The 20,633-nt window shown below is 40.3% G+C and overlaps 1 protein-coding gene across 10 annotated transcripts in view; it reads right to left on the bottom strand.

Moving 5' to 3' along the window:
- Window positions 1-20,633, bottom strand: part of iqch (IQ motif containing H) — a 185,769-nt gene that overhangs the window by 113,163 nt on the left and 51,973 nt on the right. For 8 of the 10 annotated variants that reach the window (XR_009508418.1, XM_059952999.1, XM_059953000.1 and 5 more), the window contains 4 exons: window positions 20,317-20,383; window positions 19,526-19,609; window positions 9,368-9,543; window positions 6,556-6,828 (listed from right to left, as the gene is read on the bottom strand). Coding sequence is in view for 9 of the 10 variants with exons in the window: in XM_059952999.1 (XP_059808982.1) it covers window positions 6,556-6,828; window positions 9,368-9,543; window positions 19,526-19,609; window positions 20,317-20,383 (600 nt within the window). In the remaining variant the exon portion in view is untranslated. The remainder of the gene's footprint in view (window positions 1-6,555; window positions 6,829-9,367; window positions 9,544-19,525; window positions 19,610-20,316; window positions 20,384-20,633) is intronic. The other 2 variants (XM_059953001.1, XM_059953002.1) reach the window with 1 other exon arrangement.

Consider the following 20,633-nt stretch of genomic DNA (forward strand, 5'->3'; position numbering starts at 1 on the left):
TGTTCTTTAAAAGTTATTTTTTGTCAAATGTTCTAGTATCACCTTTTGTAAGCTCACCCTTTTTAAATTAAGATTCTCATGCAGTGTTTCAGGAAGTTGTACTCAGTTGGAGACACCACAGAAATACAGGTTGCTCTTCCAACGTTAGCTCCGATTGAGAAATATATTTTAATAAAAATATTTGAGCACAACTATTATATTCACACAAGCATTGCTTTCTGGAAATGAAATCAATACTGTCTGAAAAAGTCCGAAACTTGCGTCAGCAATAACTGCTGTTTTCCTTCCCAAACAAAATGCTGCAGGAACTCACCAGGTCAGGCAGCATTTATGGAGGAGAATAGAATCAACATTTCAGGAGTCATGATGAAGTTCTCAGCCTGAATCATCAACTCTTTAGTCCTCTCCCTAGATGCCTCCTGACTTGTTGGGTTCCTCCAGCAATTTGTGTGTGTTACTCTGGATTTCCAGCATCTGCAGAATTTCCTCTGTTTATGTTTCCCTGCCCAGCTTGTAAGAACAGATTTAGACATTTTTAGATCATGCTTCATGAATCCCCCTCCCTACTCACCGCTTTGACAAAGTGATGTCACACAAGGACCTGAGGTAACAAAATAAAACATAGGCAACTCCACATTTAGGTTATGGAAATTGTAGACCAGAAAGAATGACAGTCTAAGATCAGTGAATTTGAATAAATTGAGGACAGTGGAAGCAGACAGACCAATTATCTTTGTCCTGCCGCGTGCTTGGGGATGGTGCCTACCATTTTGTGAGCTTGAACTGCTTGGCTTGATCAATGTTTTAAAGAAGACACAATGATGGACTAGATGGATCTGCTGGACTAGAGATAATTTCCAAATAAGATGTTATTTGTTAGATGTTCTTTGGTTGGATGTAACATGAAGGTTTATGAACATTGTGTCTGGAGTGATTCGAGCTGGTTCCTGATTGAGAACAAAGAGCCATAAATTATCAACTGTCACTTGTTAGGAAGAGGGCAATAAATGGATATTGGCTTGGAGCAGAGCGTTTAACATGGTGCTAAAGATCAGATACATGACCTGCGACCAATGACACTGGAATATAATATCTGAATTGATAAGGAATAGATATAAAATTGGACGATTCATTGTGTGCTGGCAACAGTAACTTCAAAGACTGACCATCGCAGATACAAGTGTGAGCAACCCTGTGTAAAACATGTGGCGAGTGAATCAGGACTACGATGAACACATGGCCAGCGTAAACTCCTTTGCCTGGGTAATACCTTTGTTATTCTTTGACTATTCAGGAGAGTCAGGAAAACTTAGTGGGAGTGCACACAAGGTATTTAGTGTATGAATTCATGTTAGTTTAGACAATAAAGGTACTTGTTGGTAAATACAGATACTTTCTCTGTCCCTCACTGAACATTGTTATAAGGGAAATTTTTGTTAAAAAATTCACGCTTACAAAATCCACAAATCACCACTCAAAAATTGAGATGCAAAGTAAAATTCACTCCTATGGAATTTGTGTGAAAAAATTAAATCAATACATTTTAATTTTTCCCAACTTGCATTTCTTGACTCATGCACAGAAGATATGTTTTCATGATAATGGAAAATCACAACACTCTGCATTTTCTAGGAAGAGGACCCTCCCCCTTCTCTGTAACGTGGGGCTTACCCATACACAACAAATGATTTCAATGTGTGTGTGCAGAAAGAAACAATAATTTTGTGTGTCTGCCAAAGTTGGCACAAGTAAGTTCTCAAATAAACCTCTGCTTGCTTTGCTCTCCCATATGTATAAACTCTGTCAAACTGCATAGGCCCAAGATTTTGAGGTATGAATGGTCAATCAGAAGTTCCTTAGACTCCACAAAGCCACTTTGCCACCCATTTGTATATGAGGTAGCGGTGGTGATGGGGGGGGGGGCATCTGGAGAGAAAAAAAAAATCAAACATCAAAGCAATGAGGCCTGGGGAAAAGTTCAGAGAGTGAAACAGAATTATGAATCTAGAAATCCTAGTGCACCTAGAACCATTATCAGAAAGATCTAAGTAGAAAAATGAGTCCAAGGGATGATGACAAGATAAAGTGTTAGAAGTATAACAAGGAGAAAAAGCTGGAGGCAAATAAGTGAATCAAAAATGAAAAGAATGACATTTAAAATTCAGATGTTGGCAGAGCGGGAACTAGTAATTTGACTAAAACAGGTGTCAAATATGAACAAACCATGAGTGAAAGGGAGGGATTTTTTGCCCTATGATCAATATCCCAATAGATTTCTTGAAACATGAAAAATAATTACAAAGTAATGATGATAAAGAAATAATCTTTCAATCTACTACAGATCATGATTTCCCATTATAAATATGTCTAACATCCTCAGATTGGTTGCAAGTAGTAAATCAACAAAAGATACTCTATTCAAAAAGACGGCATGAAGAAATACTTCATGCTGTAAATTCAGACAGTAGCAATAAATATTACTCCACTATGTTGTTATTGGTACAACAAACATCTTTTTGAATTGATCCCAGAGGTAGAGTACATACATGAATATTCTGAAATTTCCCAAGAAAATCCTTGTGGTTATGTAGTTTGGAGAAGATGTTTGCCATAGTTAAACATAAATGTAGTGAAGCCTGGGGGAGAAGACCAACCACAATTTCTTTCACAAAAGAAGGAACATGGAAAATAGAGAAGTGTTGCTCATCTTCATTTCTCTCTGTTCAAGAATGTGTGGCTTCAGGGATATATTGACCAAACATGGCAATCAAAATGTGCTTAAACACACAAAATAAAGATTTACGCTGTTGGATGAGTGTCTAAATATTGGACAGTATGCTAAAACTGGACAAGCAAATCTATCGCTGTGATTTCACATCACGAAAATGATCCTCTTTCTTTGTAAACTAATTTATATTAGATTCTTAGGAAATGAAAAGAAAGCTTAAATGATGGAAAACATATCTGAGAAAACTGATAATGCCGGAAAAACACTCAAAGTTCAAAGTAAATTTATTATCAAAGTACTTATATGTCACCATATACAACCTTGAGATTAATATTCTTATAGGCATACTCAATAAATCTGTAGAATAATAACCATAACAGAATCAATGAAAGACAGCCCAACTTGGGCATTCAACCAGAGTGCAGAAGACAACAAACGGTGCACATAAAAAGAATGAAATAATAATAACAAGCAAATAAGCAATAAATATTGAGAACATAAGCTGGAGGGTCCATTGGTTGTGGGAACATTTCAATGATGGGGCAAGTGAAGTTATCCCCTTTGATTCAATCAGATCCTAGTGATCCAAATAAAATACTTACCCTTTCCCTCTGGACTAGATATTGACTGATGACCTATTTCATCTGCAGTATATTTTGTTCTTATTTAGGAAAGTTCCTTCCATGTAGGTGATCTCAGGGACAGCTTCAGCAAACTGTCAGGTCAGCAGGAAAGGTCATTGGCTGCAGTCTACCATCACTGTAGGACTTGTGTGTGTCCAGGATGGAGAAGCAGGCAGGAAATATCATTGTGGATCTCCCCTCCCCTCTTTCTCTATTCCCCACTCTGGTCTCTCACCTCTTTTCACCAGCCCATCACCCTTTCGGGTCCCATCCTCCTTCCCTTTCTTCTATAGTCCACTCTCTTATCCTATCAGGTTCCTTCTTCTCCAGCCCTTTATCTTTCCAATCCACTTGGCTTTATCTATCACCTTCTAGCTATCCTCCTTCCCCTCCCCCACCTTTTTATATTCTAGAATCTTTCCCTTTCCTTTTCAGTCCTGAAGAAGGGTCTCGGCCTGAAATGGTGACTGTTCATTCATTTCCATAGATGCTGCCTGACATGCTGCATTTTGTGTGTGTTGATTGTGAACGCTACCCACCAAGCAAACAGCCTTTTCCAAAAACTCCCTTCAGCAAAGTGCTATAGGGCTATTAAAACAACCTCAGACTATCTGAAAGGTTTCTTTCCCCCAGGCAGTTAATCTGAGCAACCATTCTAGTTACCCATCCCTTCACCCCCTCTATCTATTACCCCCTTCACTGCACTGTAACCACTTTAAACCACTTTTTATAATACTGGTTACACTGTAAATACATACTGGTATTTATGTAATTATGTGAATTTTATTCCATAACAATATTTTAAAGTCTAACTTTATTTTTATACAAGTCATTATAATTATTGAATGTTTTTGTTTTGTTTTGCATGTAGCACATTGACCAACACACCCTAGCAAATATCTAATACATATAAAAGTATATGGTGAATAAAGTTAATCTTTAATCCTCTAAAGCAAAAGGGAGCACCACATTCCTTCCCATTGCCTTTTACTTATCCACGAATCTTAACCAGGCTATTGGTCAGTTATGCGACCACAAGAGCTATCACACAGAGAGAAAATTACACATAAACACATCTAAATGCAAATTCTCGCATGGAGAAGCATGATAAAAAGGTCAGCATTTGGTAGAGATGGAGTAGAAGAGCAGGGAAACATAATGGAAATGGCCCTTCAGAATGCTAAAATGGGTGGGGGGTGGGGAAGATGAATCTTGTGGTGGAATCCCACCAAAGTGAGGCAAAAGAAAAATCAAAGGGAGGGGCCTGAATAGGACTGAAACAAGGACTTGTCCAAGTATTCAACAAAAAAAAACAGGCATAGCTTGCATTCATGAGAGTTCCCTTGGTTACAACATTGACTTGGAGGCTGTGAATAAGTTGAAGGAGAAGAGTTTTATTGCAAGATTCAGTTTAACAAGATGAAGGTTTTAGCCCTTCTATATGGAAGATGTGAATGGCCCTCAGACCTTCTTAGTGTGGGATAGAGGCATTGGATGTCTATGGCAAGATAAAGCTAGTAGGCCACACAATTGGAAACTGAACGTTCTGGAGAAGTTCACAGGCAATTAAGTATGATGGCCATCTGCAGCGAATACATATTGAAAAATGGTGTTCCTGTGGCCCTTGATTTTTATCCAGAAGTGTGTGCAACTTCTTGACTTGCGCTCCAGGTGGGTGCTGTTCTCAACACCAAGAATCCTACTTATAGTTTTCACCATCTGACTCAAGGGTATGAAGATCACAAAAGCAGACTTTTTCCCATGCAAAATGTAACGAGGGAAGACAAAATGTTCAGAATTGAATGCATTGATAATGGAAATGACATTGCCTGATAAATGTAGTTTAAGGCTCTTTGGACAGGAGAATACTGTGAAAAAATAAGTTGTTTGCTGTGCCAAGATTAGGCAAAATTATTGAAATTCTGGTTATTTTGACCTACATCTGATGGCTAACTAACGAGCCAACAATGTTCCCAAAAATGCAACATGCAATGATGAGAACTATAGAATGAAAATATAACAACAACAATATATGAATCTGTCCAGGTCACCTGTTGTATGCAGTGCTCCTGGTCCGGCCTCTTCTACATTGGTGAGACTTAAGGCAGATTGGGGGACTGCTTTGTCAAGCACCTTCACTTTTTCTACTGCAAAAAGCAGGTTCTTCTGGTGGCTACCCATTTCAATTCAACTTCCCATTCCCATTCTGACATGTCTGTCCATGGCCTGCTATATTGCCATGATGAGGTCAAACTCAGGTTGGAGGAGCAGCTCCTCGTATTATGTTTGGGTAGCCTCCAACCTGATAGTATAAACATTGATTTCTCTAACTTCTGATAATTTCTCCCTCCATTTCCTTCTCTCTTTTCCATTTCCCATTCTGCCTCCCCTCCAACCCCTACTGCTTTCCTCACCTGCCCATCACCTCCCTCTGGTTCCCCTCCTCCTTTCCTTTAATCAATGGTCCACTGCCTTCTCCAATCAGATTTTCTTCAGCCCTTATTTATCTTTTCCACCTATACCCTCCAAGCTTCTCACTTCATTCCCCCCCCACCCTCCACCCACCAACCTTCCCCCTCACCAGGTTTCACTTATCACCTGCCAATTTGTATTCCTTTCCCTTCTCCCAGCTCATAGAATATAGAAATAGTACAGCACAGCACAAACCCTTTGGCCTACAATGTGATGCTAATCTTTCAACTTACTCTAGATCAATCTAACCCTGCCCTCCATTTTTCTATCATCTATACCTATTCAAGAGTTTCTTAAATTTCCTCAATATATCTGCCTCTACCATCACTCATGACAGGGCACTCACCACATTCACTACTCTCTGTGTTAAAAAAAAACTTAACTCTGTCACACCGCCTATACTTTACTCCAATCACCAAAAAATTATGCCCACTTGTATATTCCACTGTGCAAAAATGTCTCTCACAGTCCTCTGTATCTATACCTCTCAACATCTTGTACACCTCCTTATTCTTGCTCCTGTCCCCTTCCATTCTAGCCCCGATAAAGAATCTTGGTCCAAAACATCAACACTATGTTCTTCTCAGATGCTGCCTGACTTGCTAAATTTCTCGGCATTTTGTGCATGCTGAATATATAAAAAAGTAGTTTAACTAAGGAGTACTATTAAAAATCATTGAGGATATGAAGGAATGCACTTTAATAGAGTGCAAGAATATAACTATAGCGTACCTGCTGAAGATTGTATATATCGTACTCTCCTGGTGGCACGGGCACAGACACACTCGCAAAAATTCTTTTACTCCCGGACTTGGTACTGTACAGATGTGCCACTTCCGGCTCTGGGCCCAGAATAGGTACATTAAGCATATCTGCAACAGCCAAGTCATCCTGGTGAAGCAATCCACCAACGATGTATGCAGCCTTGCCTTCAATAAGATTTTTTATTCGCTGTATTGCCTGGGGACTGTATTTCAGATGAGTGGCCAGGCACAAGTGGTGGGTCTGTGAATAGTGACATTACTCTTGTTAGATTGTATCCTTTTCTACTCCCAAGACCTAATTTATTATGCTGTACACAACAAATACATTATTAATAGAAGACTAGGTTGTGACCAGAGCTATAGTTTAGCAGTTTAAATTGATAAAAGCCACCAGTGTGGAGACTCACAACAGTTCCATAATCCTTCACATTTTTAGTGCATCGTAAATGGGTTCCTTGGGAATTCAACTAATTACTACACATCTGTATTTATTTGATCCACGTGGAATTACCCTTCTGTCGCATGAAAAGATGCTGGCAGCCTTCAATAACAGTGATTTATCTAAAAGACAGTTGTGGCACAGTTTAAGACTAAAGCTGGGAGAAAATCAATACAAATAACTAACAAAAAATGCATCAGCTGGATTGCAGTGACATTAAGAAAAACACACACACCTATCTACTGGTTACCAGTCTGTTACATATTCCTTTCCATAATATGTGCTGTGCTATGCACCATTAATTAATCTTCTCAATGAATTCTCACAAATATTGTAAGCAACGAGATCCATGCATGCTATTTGTTAAAACAAAAATAGCTGCTTGTTGATTGTAGCAGGTGAAGATGCCTGGTCTAACACTGAACTACAGAAACCAGAAGGTCTTGTTTTAAATTCCAAGTTCATGTCAAGTTAGCCAAGAACATTTGATGAATTAGAAACTAGCTGGCATTCCAGCACCAGTAAGCAAAAGTTAAAAGAAAACCTCAGGCGGAGTTTCCAGGTCCTAATTGTAGCGCATATCACTGGTTGGCAAAGAGTTTGGGTGAGCACAAGCCGGGGCTCAAATGTGATTCCTTTTCTGGCTCAACAGCTTATTAACATTCACTGTCTAGGACCACACAAGACGGATCATCATTTAGGGCAAGGCACTGATTGCTCATCAACTGTTACAACAGTGAACTTGAACAAAGCAAATGGCATTACTGCTGGCCAGCAAGGTTTAATACTGCAGCTAGCAATGTTGCAAGACTGCGATGCAGCACAAAACCCCTCCCCACAAAATATTAGAACAGAGGTAAGGAAGAATTTTTTAGCCATGGAGTACTGAATCTGTGGAATGCTTGGCCACAGACTGCGGTAGAGGCCAAGTCCAAGGGTTATTTAAAATGGAAGTTGATAGTTTCCTGATTGGTCAGGGCATCAAAGGACATAGTGGGGGGGGGGAGAAATCTCATTGAAACCTATCAAACCTAGATAGAGTGGGCATGGAGAGGATGTTTTCTATAGTGGGGGCAGTCTAGGACCAGAGGGCACTGTGTCAGAATAGAAAGACAACCTTTAGAATAGAAGTGAGGAGGAATTTCTTTAGCCAGAGGGGAGTGATTATGTGGAGTTCTTTGCCACTAATGATTATGGAGGCCAAATCATTGGGTATAATTAGATAGATAGGTTCTTGATTAGTAAGGGTATCAAAGGTTATAGGGAGAAGGCAGGAGAATGGGGTTGATAGGGATAATAAATCAGCCATGATGGAACAGACTAAATGGGCCGAATGACCTAATTTCATCACCATAAAACTGTAACTACTATCTTACGGTCTTATGATGATGGAATACTTTGCATTAGTCTGGATAAATGCAGCTCCAACTCTCAAGAAGTTCAACACTATTAAGAACAGAGCAGACTACTTAGATGGCACCTCATCAATCATCCTATCGTCAGTTTTTAATGTTTACAGAATGCATCATCTACAAAATGCATTGCAATTGCTAACTTAGGTTAAACTAATAGCACTGCCCAAACCCAGAAAGTCTATCACCAAAACAAAATCACAAGGATAGACACCTGCAGGTTTCTTCTCCAAGTCATAGAATATTACAGAACAGAAACAGGACCTATAGCCCATCTATAGACCATGCTGAACTGCTATTCCACCCAATTCCATCAGCCCATAACTTTCATATCCCTCCCGTACAGCATTCCAACTTGGAGCAGTATCACCAGCCCTTCAATATCATCATCTCCAAATTCTGAAACTGACTCTCCATCTGTACTTTGACAGCAGCTTTAGTAGGAGAATAACTTGAAATGGAAACGAATGCTGCCCTTGCCAGCAACACCTATATTCAGGAAAAAAATAAATAAGATAAAGTTATTTCTATAAATAGAATGCTGAAAATAGCAAGCCAAAAATCTGTTCCTCCGGTCAACATATCTTCTATGCCATTTCCACTATCTGACCCTATCCTCATGAAACTTCTTGGGTGGCACAGTAGTGTAGCATAGTGGCTAGTGTAATGTTCTTACAGTACCAGCAACCCATGTTCAATACCGTTGAGTTTGTACATTTCTTCTGTGATCTCGTGGGTTTCCTCGCACATTCCAATGACAGGTTATAAATGGACAGTACGGGCTTGTTGAGGCAGAAAGGGCTGTTACCAAGCTGTGTCTTTAAATAAAAAAATACTTGCTTATTGTCTAATTTTTCTTCTGCATCTATTTCCATTCATACTCCCCACCACTATCACTCTTTTTGAAGTTACTGGAAAAAAAGACATACAGGAAAATGTCTTGTTGCCTCAGGTGTGATGACTTTGAGACGATCTGCCATGTCCACCGTCACCTCGGGTTTCCCTAATCTGACAGCTTCTTGTAGCCCAAGCAGTTTCATGTAGTACTGGGTCACATCCTCACCAATCCACAGGGGACAAATATAGATAACATCTATATTGTCATCTAGGGAGAAAGAAAAAGATATACCAAAGACCGTTTTCATGTAGAACAAATCACTTATCAAGCATTCATCACCATGCCACAACAAACCATACTTTATAAATCATACTGGGGTTCTACTGCTATTTTGAGGTAGATTTCAATGGGCTTAAACAGAGAATTGGCAGATTCCAGAGATTCCTAGGAACAGCTTTTTGTTGTGTGAAAAAAAAGAAAAATTTCACTCAGTGGCCACACGAGAGTCAGCTTGTTCTTCCCCTAGAAATTCATACAATGGCAAGAGATGGTAAGTAGCTCCCAACACCGTATACAGTGAAATTTGAGACATCTTCCAAGACAAGTCTAGCCTACTTGAAAAATAAAGAGTCAGCAAATTTTGGCCCAAGGAACTCAGTCCTAGTTTCACATTTATTTTCTTGTTAATGTTCAATGTTCAAGGCTTGAAAGTTTGTAAAGGAATTCACTGAGCATTGCTGTCTGACAACGAACTCAAAGGTAAATCAGAGAAATAAAGTTTTCTGGCATCTCTGTGGATTTTTTTAAGCAATCCATGGGCACTTTTGTTAGAGACACAAGCTCACTTCCATCCTCGATGATGGAGACAAAACAGTAGTGTAGCAGCTAGCATAACACCATTTCAGCACCGGCAACAAGGGCTCATTTCCCACCACTGTCTTCAAGGAGTTCGTGCATACTCCCTGCAACTGTGTAGATTTCCTCTGGGTGCTCTGGATCCATCCACATTCCAAAGGTGTACAGGTTAGTAGGTTAATCGGTCACATGGGTGCCATTGGGCAGCATGGGCTTGTTGGGTCAGACAGGCCTGTTACTGTGCTGTATCTCTAAATAAAAATGATAATAAAGAGGAGCCCGAATATGAATGTAAAGATAAAGCTTAAATACTTGCAACCCAACCATAATACCTTAAGACATAGGAGCAGAATTAGGCATTCAGCCCATTAAGTCTGCTCCTCCATTCATTCCCGGCTGATCCTGGATCCCACTCAAACTTCTTCAACTGCCTTCTCACTATGTCCTTTGATGCCCTGACCAATCAGGAAACTATCAACTTCAGCTTTAAATAAACCCACAGACTTGGCCTCAACCGCTGTCTATGACAGAGCATTCCACAGATTCACTACTCTCTGACTAAAAAAATTCTTTGTTACCTCTGTTCTAAAAGGTCATCCCTCAATTTTGAGGCTGTGCCATCTAGTTCTGGATGCCCCCCCATAGGAAACATCCATTCCACGTCCATCCTACCTGGTCATTTCAGTATTCAAACATGAGGAAATCTGCAGATGCTGGAAATTCAAGCAACACACACAAAATGCTAATGGAATGCAGCAGGCCAGGCAGCATCTATGGGAAGAAGCACTGTCGACGTTTCGGGCCGTGACCCTTTGTCAGGACCCTTTTTCAGTATTCGGTAGATTTCAATGAATTCCCCCTGCATTCTTCTAAATTCCAGTGAGTACAGGCCCAAAGCTGCCAAACGCTCCTCATATGTTAACCTCTTCATTCCTGGAATCAACCTCGTGAACCTCCTCTGGACTCTCTTCAATGACAACACATCCTTTCTGAGGTATGGGGTCCAAAACTGTTGGCAAAACTCCAAGTGAAGAAAAGGAATTCCAGGATGTATATTGTACACATTTCTCAAACATTAAATGCATCTGTTGAAACCTATTGGTATGGCCTGACTTGTGTCTTATAAAGCCCTAGCTTTATCTCCTTGCTTTTACATTCTGCCTGAATCTCGTACAGACAGAAGTGCCAAGTGGATGATCCACTTTAGCTTTCTCTTTAGATCCCACCATCCAAGAAGCCTGTCTTTAGTTCAACCTGATTCATTTCATATATCAGAAAACTGCCAAATGTTGGAATCACAAACAAGGGAAAATCTGCAGATGCAGGAAATCCAAGCAACACACACAAAATGCTGGAGGAACTCAGCAGGCCAAGCAGCAACTATGGAAAATAGTACAGTCGACATTTTGGGCCAATACCCTTCAGCAGGACTGGGAAAAAAAGACAAGGAGTAGATTTAAAAGGTGGGAGGAGGAGAGGGAGAAACAGAAGGTGTTAGGTGAAACTGGGAGAGGGATTGGTGAAAGAGATACAGGGCTGGAGAAGGTGGAATCTAATAGGAGAAGGCAGAAGGCCATGGAAGAAAGAAAAGGGGGGAGGAACACCAGAGGGAGGTGATGGGCAGGCAAGGAGATGAGGTGAGAGGGGGAAAGGGGGGATGGGGAATGGTGAAGGTGAGTGGAGGGGGGTATTACCATAAGTTCAAGAAATCGATGTTCATTCCATCAGGTTGGAGGCTACCAGACGGAATACAAGGTGTTGTTCCCCCAACCTGAGTGTGGCCTCATCATGACAGTAGAGGAGGCCATGGATTGACATATCAGAATGGGAATGGAAAGTGGAATTAAAATGGGTGGCCACTGGGAGATCCCGTTTCTTCTGGCGGATGGAGCGCAGGAGCTTGGTGAAGCGGTCTCCCAGTCTATGTTGGGTCTCACCCATATACAAGAGGTCACACCAGGGGCACCAGACACGGTATATGACTCCAACAGACGCACAGGTGAAGTGTCACCTCACCTGCAAGGACAGTTTGGGGCCCTGCTTGTTTTGCTTGCAAGAATAAGTGCCAGGAGGGAGATCAGTGGGGAGGGACAAATGAACAAGGGAGTCACGGAGGGACTGAACCTGTGGAAAGCAGAAAGTGGGAGAAGGGATATAGTATTGACTATAGTATATACTGTAATATATAGTATAAGAGTACTGGATATAGTGTTGACTATAGAAAGCGGTAAAGATTTTCTATAATAGTTCATGGGATGGGAGATATGCGATATGAAGAGAGGCATACAGAAGAATGCAAGGTGGCCATACTGAAATGTATCGTGCGTGCTCCCCTCCCCAGGGTTAGCGAGTTGTCGGCTGGTTCCAGAGTTGCAGTTCTGTGCAGGTGGGAGAAGCAAGATCCAATGACCCCATGCGTTCACAAATCAGTAAAACTAGAGGTTAAGGCCTAATATTTGGTGTCCCATCATTGGCAAGTCTGGAGTTCAAGGTCTGTTGTTTGGTGACTGGCAGGTCCTGGGTTGATGCCGAACATCGAGGCCTGAGGGTCAAATCAGAACTTGAGGCCTGTCAGCCAGAGCCTCAGGACAGCAAATCTCCATGAACTCAATCGGGCAGTCAAAGGACCAATGTATGTGTGTCTGAGTCTGACTCCAAGTCCGCTAGAGGCTGGAAGCTGAAGAAGACATCCTGCCCTGGGGTTAGAGGACCATGTACGTGTATGGGTGGGTGGACGTGAGGAATAGGGCTTGTTGCCATTGTTGCCAATGGCTGTGCCTTTGTTGCTTTATTGCTTGTTGTGTCCTGTATTGTTCTGCCAAGCATCATGGGCATGCTACGTTGGCACTGGAATGTGTGGCGGCATTTGCAGGTTTGGGTGTGTTGGTTGTTTATGCAAACACACGTTTTACTGTGTTTCGATGTATGTGTGACAAATAAACTTGAACCTTGAGGCAGATTGCAGGTCTTTTACAAACTTACAGCAGTTGGTGCTGCACATTGCATTTCTCGTGAAAATTGTGAATTGGTGGCTGAAGTTCAGCAGGTGTACAGTTTGCAACCAAGTATTTGTTGTTTTATAGGAGGATTTTTAACATATTTCTTATCCAAAGTGGCTGAGGGATTGTTGTGAAACAGAGTTAAAGGTGAGAGCTGTGATTGGAGAAATCCTCAGTGTGTTTCTTCCAGCTGCTCCCACTGTCTCCTTGGTATCCATTCTTGGCTCTTAATGGGGTAGGACCTTAGTCTCACCCTTCTTGAAGGGCAAGTGGGGACAGGCAATAACTAATAGCCAGATCTCAAACTATTTAATGAAATATAGAGTAGGTACCTTTATTAGTGTAGCCTTATTGTGCTGTAAAAAAAGAGGTATAACAGCATTAGGTGGGGCAGATTTACCAGTTTGCAAAAACAAGTACAAATAAAAAATGTGGACCTTAGTTCATGCTCAATACTTCATAACATAATTGTCCCCATTGGTGGAAGGGTTGATAATCAAAGGACAAATTTATTACCAAAAAAACTATGATAAACTTTGTTTTGCACAACAAGTATTTGTGATCTACTGTTAAATTTACTGCCATAGAGGGCAGTAGCAGCAGATTCATCTGTGGCTTTCAAAAAGGTAAAGAAAGAGAGCTGGGGATTGTAATTAACAGGGTATCTCTTCCAAATGCTGGCACGGGTTCCATTTACCGCCTTTTGTGCTGCAATAGTTTCATGATTTTATATAAAATTGTGCACAGAAAAGAGATGCAAGGCTGACTACCCATCTCCTGTCATTGCCCTTAGATATTCTAATCTTGCTTTATTTGATTTCATACTTGTATACTGCTTTATATGGCAAAAAAACAAAACAATGCAGTAAGTCTCAGAATCTAGAATCACCAAGTCTGTGGGCCCTTAATTTGATTTCAGAGAAGCAGGGCTTATTTTGTGCTTGAATCAAATTGTAATGAGAGGAACAGTCTTGATGAAGGGTCTTGGCCTAAAACGTCGACTGTTTACTCTTTTCCATAGATGCCTCTTGGCCAGCTGAGTTCCCCCAGCACTGGGTGTGTGTTGCAGGGGAGGAGTCTGTTCTATTTGTTAGAACAGGTTATAACAGCTTTGCTGTTCTGCCTATATTTTATAATAAATATAAATTATTTATTATATTATACTCAGTGTCCATTTTTAGATACACCTGTATATCTCGTTAATGTAATTATCTAAACAGCCAATAATGTGGCAGCAAAATGCATAAAAGCATGTAGACATGGCCAAGAAGTTCAGTTATTGTTGAGTGAGAATGGGGAAGAAATGTGATCTATGGGACTTTGATTATGGGGGGGGGGGGGGGGTTAGGGTTGAATATGGTGCGAGAAACAAAAAAACATCCATTGAGCAGCATCTCTGTGGGAAAAACACCTTGTTAATGAGAGAGGCCAGAGTAGAATGGCCAGACTGGTTCAAGCAGACAGGAAGGCAACTGTAATTCTAATAATTATGCATTACAACAGTGGTGTGCAGAAGAGCATCTCTGAATGCACAACAAATTGGACCTTGAAGTGGATGGCAAAAGCAGAAGAGCTCACTGGATTTCACTGCTGTACCTAATAAAGTGGCCACTGAGTGTATATTTATATTAAATATTAAACATAATAATAAAATATTCCATATTATAAAGTATTTATTATATTGAATAAGCTACATGTAATATTTCTCAATAAAGACTAACTTCATTTAATAGAAAACATAAACAGTAATTTAGAGGCTAAAAAAACCCACTAAAATTGTTTGAAATAATTGCTTGCCCTTTCAGTACTATTTTCTTCGGGAAATCTTGCAATGAAGAGGTTAAGTCTTAACTTCCCCTTTTAAGCCTTATCCTAGGCTTCTGCAGCTTCCTCAATGCAAGTGACAGGTTAATCTCTTGCAGGAACTTTATTTCCAATACATCACTTTGTCGCAAATCTCTCCTCACATTTTGTTATTGTTATCAGCAGCACTAATCTCATTCCTATTCATATAATTGTGTATTTTTTTGAAAATGAAAAATAACCTCAGATGGAAATTGTATCTTTTTTTATAAAATGTAATTTAATTCCAAGGGATGGCATCCCAAATCCAACCATACTTTTTTTTACTGTTAATGCAGGTCACTGCAATTGGCACATCATGAAAAGGACTGAGTTTTGAACCAGAGAATCAGTTTGTGCATTGTGGCTATTTGAAGACAAAATCATTTTCTTGCAACAGCTCTGAAATGAGATTTTTTTTCTTCCTTTTATAACCTGAACAATTTTACATTCTGAATTGTTAGTGTGGAAGGTAAATTATAGAGGAATTAAAAATCCCAGGCCTTCGTTGCTTTTCTGTGTATTGCTGCACAGATATGCCATTTTAACTTATTTATTAACTGTCATGAAATGAAATTATATTAGCTATATTCTTTTAAATGCGCTCCAAGTCAGTTTTGCAGAAATAGAGATCATTTCATTTTTCACACAATGAAGTGTAAATTTTAATTCTTAAGGGAAATAGATGGACTTCCTCCCAAACATCAAACGCAAGCTCCATCTGACAGTGTCTCTGCCCAAATGCAATCCCGTGTGCACACTTTGCAGCAGGAGTCACTGGACAATAATCAAGGTAAGGATCATACCTGGCTTTTCTTATCCTTCCCCCGAGATTGAGGCAAATCATGCTGCCTGGTGGAGATCTTTCCAGAGATTAGACTGAATTTATTCCAGCTATGGTTTTCCCTTTCAGGGACACATGAAGTTGTCAGTGCCTGGTGTGCAAATCATGTAGCTATAACATTCAGAGTTATTTTCAAACACCACCTAGTGGGCAGTTAAATTAGAGCTTTAAGAATAGTTGCCTTCCTCTATTCTGTCTGGAATACACAGGTGTCAAAAGAAGAAAAAGAATGGACTACAAAGAGAAAGGCAATATGAATGAAAATAGTTCAAATCTTTTAAGGAGATATGTGCACTTTGTATATATAGCATCTGCAGCATCCTGCTGATGGTTATTAATAAAAACTATAACTCAGTGAATGGTAAAATCCAAAAATCTTAGAACATTACTGGGTCTGAGACACCTGAAGTAACCCTTCCCATGAGAAGGAATTTTCAGAGAAAATAAATCAAAGCAAAAGGGAAAAGAGAAAAAAAAAACAGATTAGGGGAGGGGGAAACATCAATACTTTCTCTGTAACTTTTTCAGTGAAATCCTACCATCAAACACCTCCACCTCCCCCACACTCTTCATTTTCCATAGAGATCGCTCCCTCTGTGATTCCCTTGACCATTCACCCTTCCCCACTGATTTTCCTCTTGGCACTTATCCCTACAAGTGAAAGAAGCACCACACCTGCCCATTCACCTCCTCCCTCACCACCATTAAGAGCCCCAAACGGTCCTTCCAGGGTGAGGCAACATTTCACCTAAAAGTTTGTTAGTGTCACCTACTCTATCCAGTGCTCCCTCTTCAACATTGGTGATACCCAATGTAGATTGGAGACTTTGTTGTCGAGCACCTTTGCTTTATCTGCTACCAGCAGGATCTCCCAGTGGCCAATTCCCATTCTGACACGTGGCCTCCTCTACTGCCAAGATGGGACGACTCTCAGGTTGGAAGAGCAACACTTCATATTCCGTCTGGGTAGCCTCCAACCTAATGGCATGCAAATTGATTTTTCCAATTTCCAGTAATTTATCCCCCCTTCCCCCTCTCTCTTATACCTCTCCCATTCTGGTTCCCCTCTCACCTCACAGCCTATCAGCTCCATCTGGTTCTCCTCCTCTTTCTCCCATAGTCCATTCTCCTTTCTTATCAGATTCCTTCTTCTTCAGCCATTTACCTTTCCCACCCATCACCTTTCACCTTCTCACTTCACCTCCCCCACTCCAATCACCAACCTTCTCTCTCGTCTAGCTTCACCTATCACCCTCTGGTTTGTACTCCTCCCTCTTCTCCCACCTTATTTTCTAGCTTTCCCCCCCTTCCTTTCCAGTCCTGAAAAAGGATTTTGACCAAAAATGTCGACTGTTTATTAATTTCCATGGATGCTGCCTGAGCTGCTGAGTTACTCCAGCATTTTGTGTGTCCTACTCTAGATTTCTAGCATCTGTAGAATCCCTTGTGTTCATCATTTTACACGCTCAGAATCTCTTAAAGCAACTTATAGACAATCAAGTATTCCCAGTCATTGTAGGAGAAAAGACATCTTCCATTTATGTAGTGCCTTTGAGATTGGGAAAAAAAAATCCCAGGGGTCTTATCCAAGAAAAAAATATCAATGAGCTACATAGGACATGTAAGGGCAAAAACTAATCAAAAGCTTCATCAAACAGTTGAACTTTAAGTAGCATTTTGAAGGAGAAAGGATAGGTAGGGAGGCAGAGATGGTCAGGGACAGAAATCTGGAGCTTGTACTAGAACAATGAAATTCAGGATAGAACACAATACTAGGAATGTAGGGATATATGGGAATTGAAGGCAGTTAGCTAAGAGACAGAAATAAATGAGACCAAGGAAGAACTTTGAAAACAACAGTGAGAAGGAGACAATGTGCGAGAGATAGCAGAGAAACAATGGGCAAATCAGTCTTTGCAAGAACTGGAACCCAGCAGCAGTTCTGGATAGCCTCATAGCTACAGAGAGGAGATGGGTAAAAGTGCCTTACAATAGTCATGTGTTATAAAGGCATGTGGAGGGTTTTCAGCAGCTGCAGGAGAGGCAAAGATGGATCCTTTTAGTGTTAGTGTTGTGTTGTATGTTGGGACAGCACTGTAGCATTGTGGTTAGCATGACACTATTACAAATTCAGTGACTGGGTTCAATTCCTGCTGCTGTCTGTAAGGAGCATGTACACTCTCCCTGTGGCTGCATGGTTTTCTCCAGGTGCTGTGGTTTACTCCCACATCCCAAAGATGTACAGGTTTGAAGGTTGTCTGGTCAAGTGTGTGTAATTGGATGGTGCAGGCTTGTTGGACCGGACGGGCCTATTACTGTGCTGTAACTTGAAATAGAATTATATGGTATAACAGGACAGCATTACAGATTTGCAGTTAGTGCAACACTTTACAACCCCAGCATTCTCACCACTGTCTGTAAAAGTTTGTGCATTCTCCTGTGACCGTGTGGGTTTTCTCCGAGGTGCTTCGGTTTCCTCCTACATTCCAAAGATGTAAGGGTTAGGGTCAGGAACTTGTGGTCATGCCACACTTCTGGTGCCAATACAACAAGTCTTGAAGGTTGCCAACAGCACATTTATGATGTGAATGCCACATTTCACTGCAAGTTTGATGTACATGTGACAAATTAAGCCAATCTCTAACTGTGAAAAGTAGCCGGTTTTAGTCACAACATAGATATATGGGAGGGGATAGAGACGATAGCCAGGCAATGAAGCTTGTATGGCAGACCAGAAGATTTGCAATCACCAGGTAACAAAGAAGCACTTCTGAAAATGTAGAGGCAGAGGACAAGCCAAGTGAAGTGGTAATGAAATAAAGCAGAACACAATTAGGGTGTGTGTGAAAATTCCATCCTATATCTTCGGATATTGTTGCTGAGTGGCAACAAGATTTTGGGAAACAATAGGGTGACGATTGATACACCTTGTGGAACACAGAGGTAAGAGTGTAGGTGTAATAAAAGAATTCAATGCGGGTGACTCCCTGGCTACAAATGAATTACTGTAGTAAATCCCTGACCTTCTACACAGCAAGTGTTCTTCCATTGAGTTGAGGATGATACTCGATTCTGTGTTGAATTACGATGACAAGAATTCTCTAATTAATCTACAGCCAACCTATTGGCTGTAGACGGGTTGGAAGGACCTATTCCATGAAGTAGCTCAATAAATAAATTAAATTAAATACAACTATTCATATATGCATTTATCATCTACTAAACTAAGACATTAAAATAAAGATGACTGCTCTGGCACAAAGTGTGCAGGATATGTACCCAAAATATTAACTTGATTTTAGTATCAGAGGCTAATGGCTTTTCTGTCAGTTTCCTATTGTTACACTGGATCTATTTCCAATTTTCAGCTTTTTTAAAATATATGTATACTTCTTACTGCAACTTACAGTTTTTATTATTATGTATTGCAATGTACTGTGCTGCTTAACAACAAATTTCTTGACATATGCAAGTGATAATAAAACTGATTCTGTTTTTTTTCATCCCTTGGGACAGTTGGAGTTTACAGTTAACATATCTGTTTGCTGTGACATTAACAAAGCATATCAAGCTACGGACAACAACACTGCTTAGCCATATGATGGCCCACGGAGTGGGGAAGTCACAGCAGTAATGTTACCTTGTCCTTGAGTGTACCAGTAATTAGTCAAAACTACCTTTATGAAGACTGGGCAATGACTGCACTCACCCCTGATGTCACATAACCTTCCCATCTGTAAGTTCTGCTGAGTATCTATATCAGGCACGGTGGATCTCAGCCACTGAGCATAGCCTAGGAAATACAAAAAACAAAAAAAAGGACATCAAAATAGGCAATGAATGCCTGCTCAATCTAAACACTCTTCACTCCCTGAATTAATAAAAAGTAATTAATTTGTTAGGCTTCTGCTAATTTACTCAAAACAGCAGATTATTTAAGCGCAGAGCCCACTATTCAGCTTCTTAATTATTTAGCATGGCACAGCATTCCTTTTGTCAGCACTAGAACCCCCTTGCCTTAAGTGCAAATAAAGATTCCCATCTGACAGTAATTAGAACTAAATAATTCCAGACAATGTAGCTTATCATTTTGACTGCACATTTGATTAAACCCAACATATAGCAAGATTTTGCCATTTATTGATTTAACACGACAACAAGCATGAGCCTGAACTCTCATATCATTAAAGACAGATAGAAAACATTATCTGCAATTTCAGCATAGCCTTTCAGTTTCCATTTCATACAAATGAAAGTGAATTACAGCAAATCACCTCTCATCCGAACAGGCCGGTGTAATGACTTTATTTGCTTAATCCTGAAATTAAATGCTGTTTTGAGCAAGGGCCTGTGTTATTACTCTCATCATCTGAAGAACATCTTCCTACCGAGACCAATTTGAAACAAAACAAGGGGGCTTCCTGAACTCAATCAAGGACCTGTAATGTGGTGGGTAATAGAGGTTGTGGATGAATCTGCAGGCAAAAAAAAGTGCAATACCTAATGATGGGATGTGGATAATAGTTCTCCTGGAGGCCTTGATGCGATTCCAGTTGGCTGCCAGATGCTAGGAATCAAGAAGAGCATTGATCAGTGACAGAAGCTGTAATAGATTCATCAAGTTAAACTTCAGCTGCACCACTTTAGTCAGTCAGACCAAGCCAGGCATAAATTATATTAATTGATTTAATTACATACTTAAAACATCTTCCCCAATTAATTTAATTAGCACTACATGATGCACTAGTAGTATTCCAAGCAGAGAGATTGTAGAGTGTGCCTTGCTTAATTAATGGAATATGAATTAAAAAGAAACT

Source organism: Hypanus sabinus, chromosome 28 (assembly GCF_030144855.1).
Source record: "Hypanus sabinus isolate sHypSab1 chromosome 28, sHypSab1.hap1, whole genome shotgun sequence".
NCBI lineage: Eukaryota > Metazoa > Chordata > Chondrichthyes > Myliobatiformes > Dasyatidae > Hypanus > Hypanus sabinus.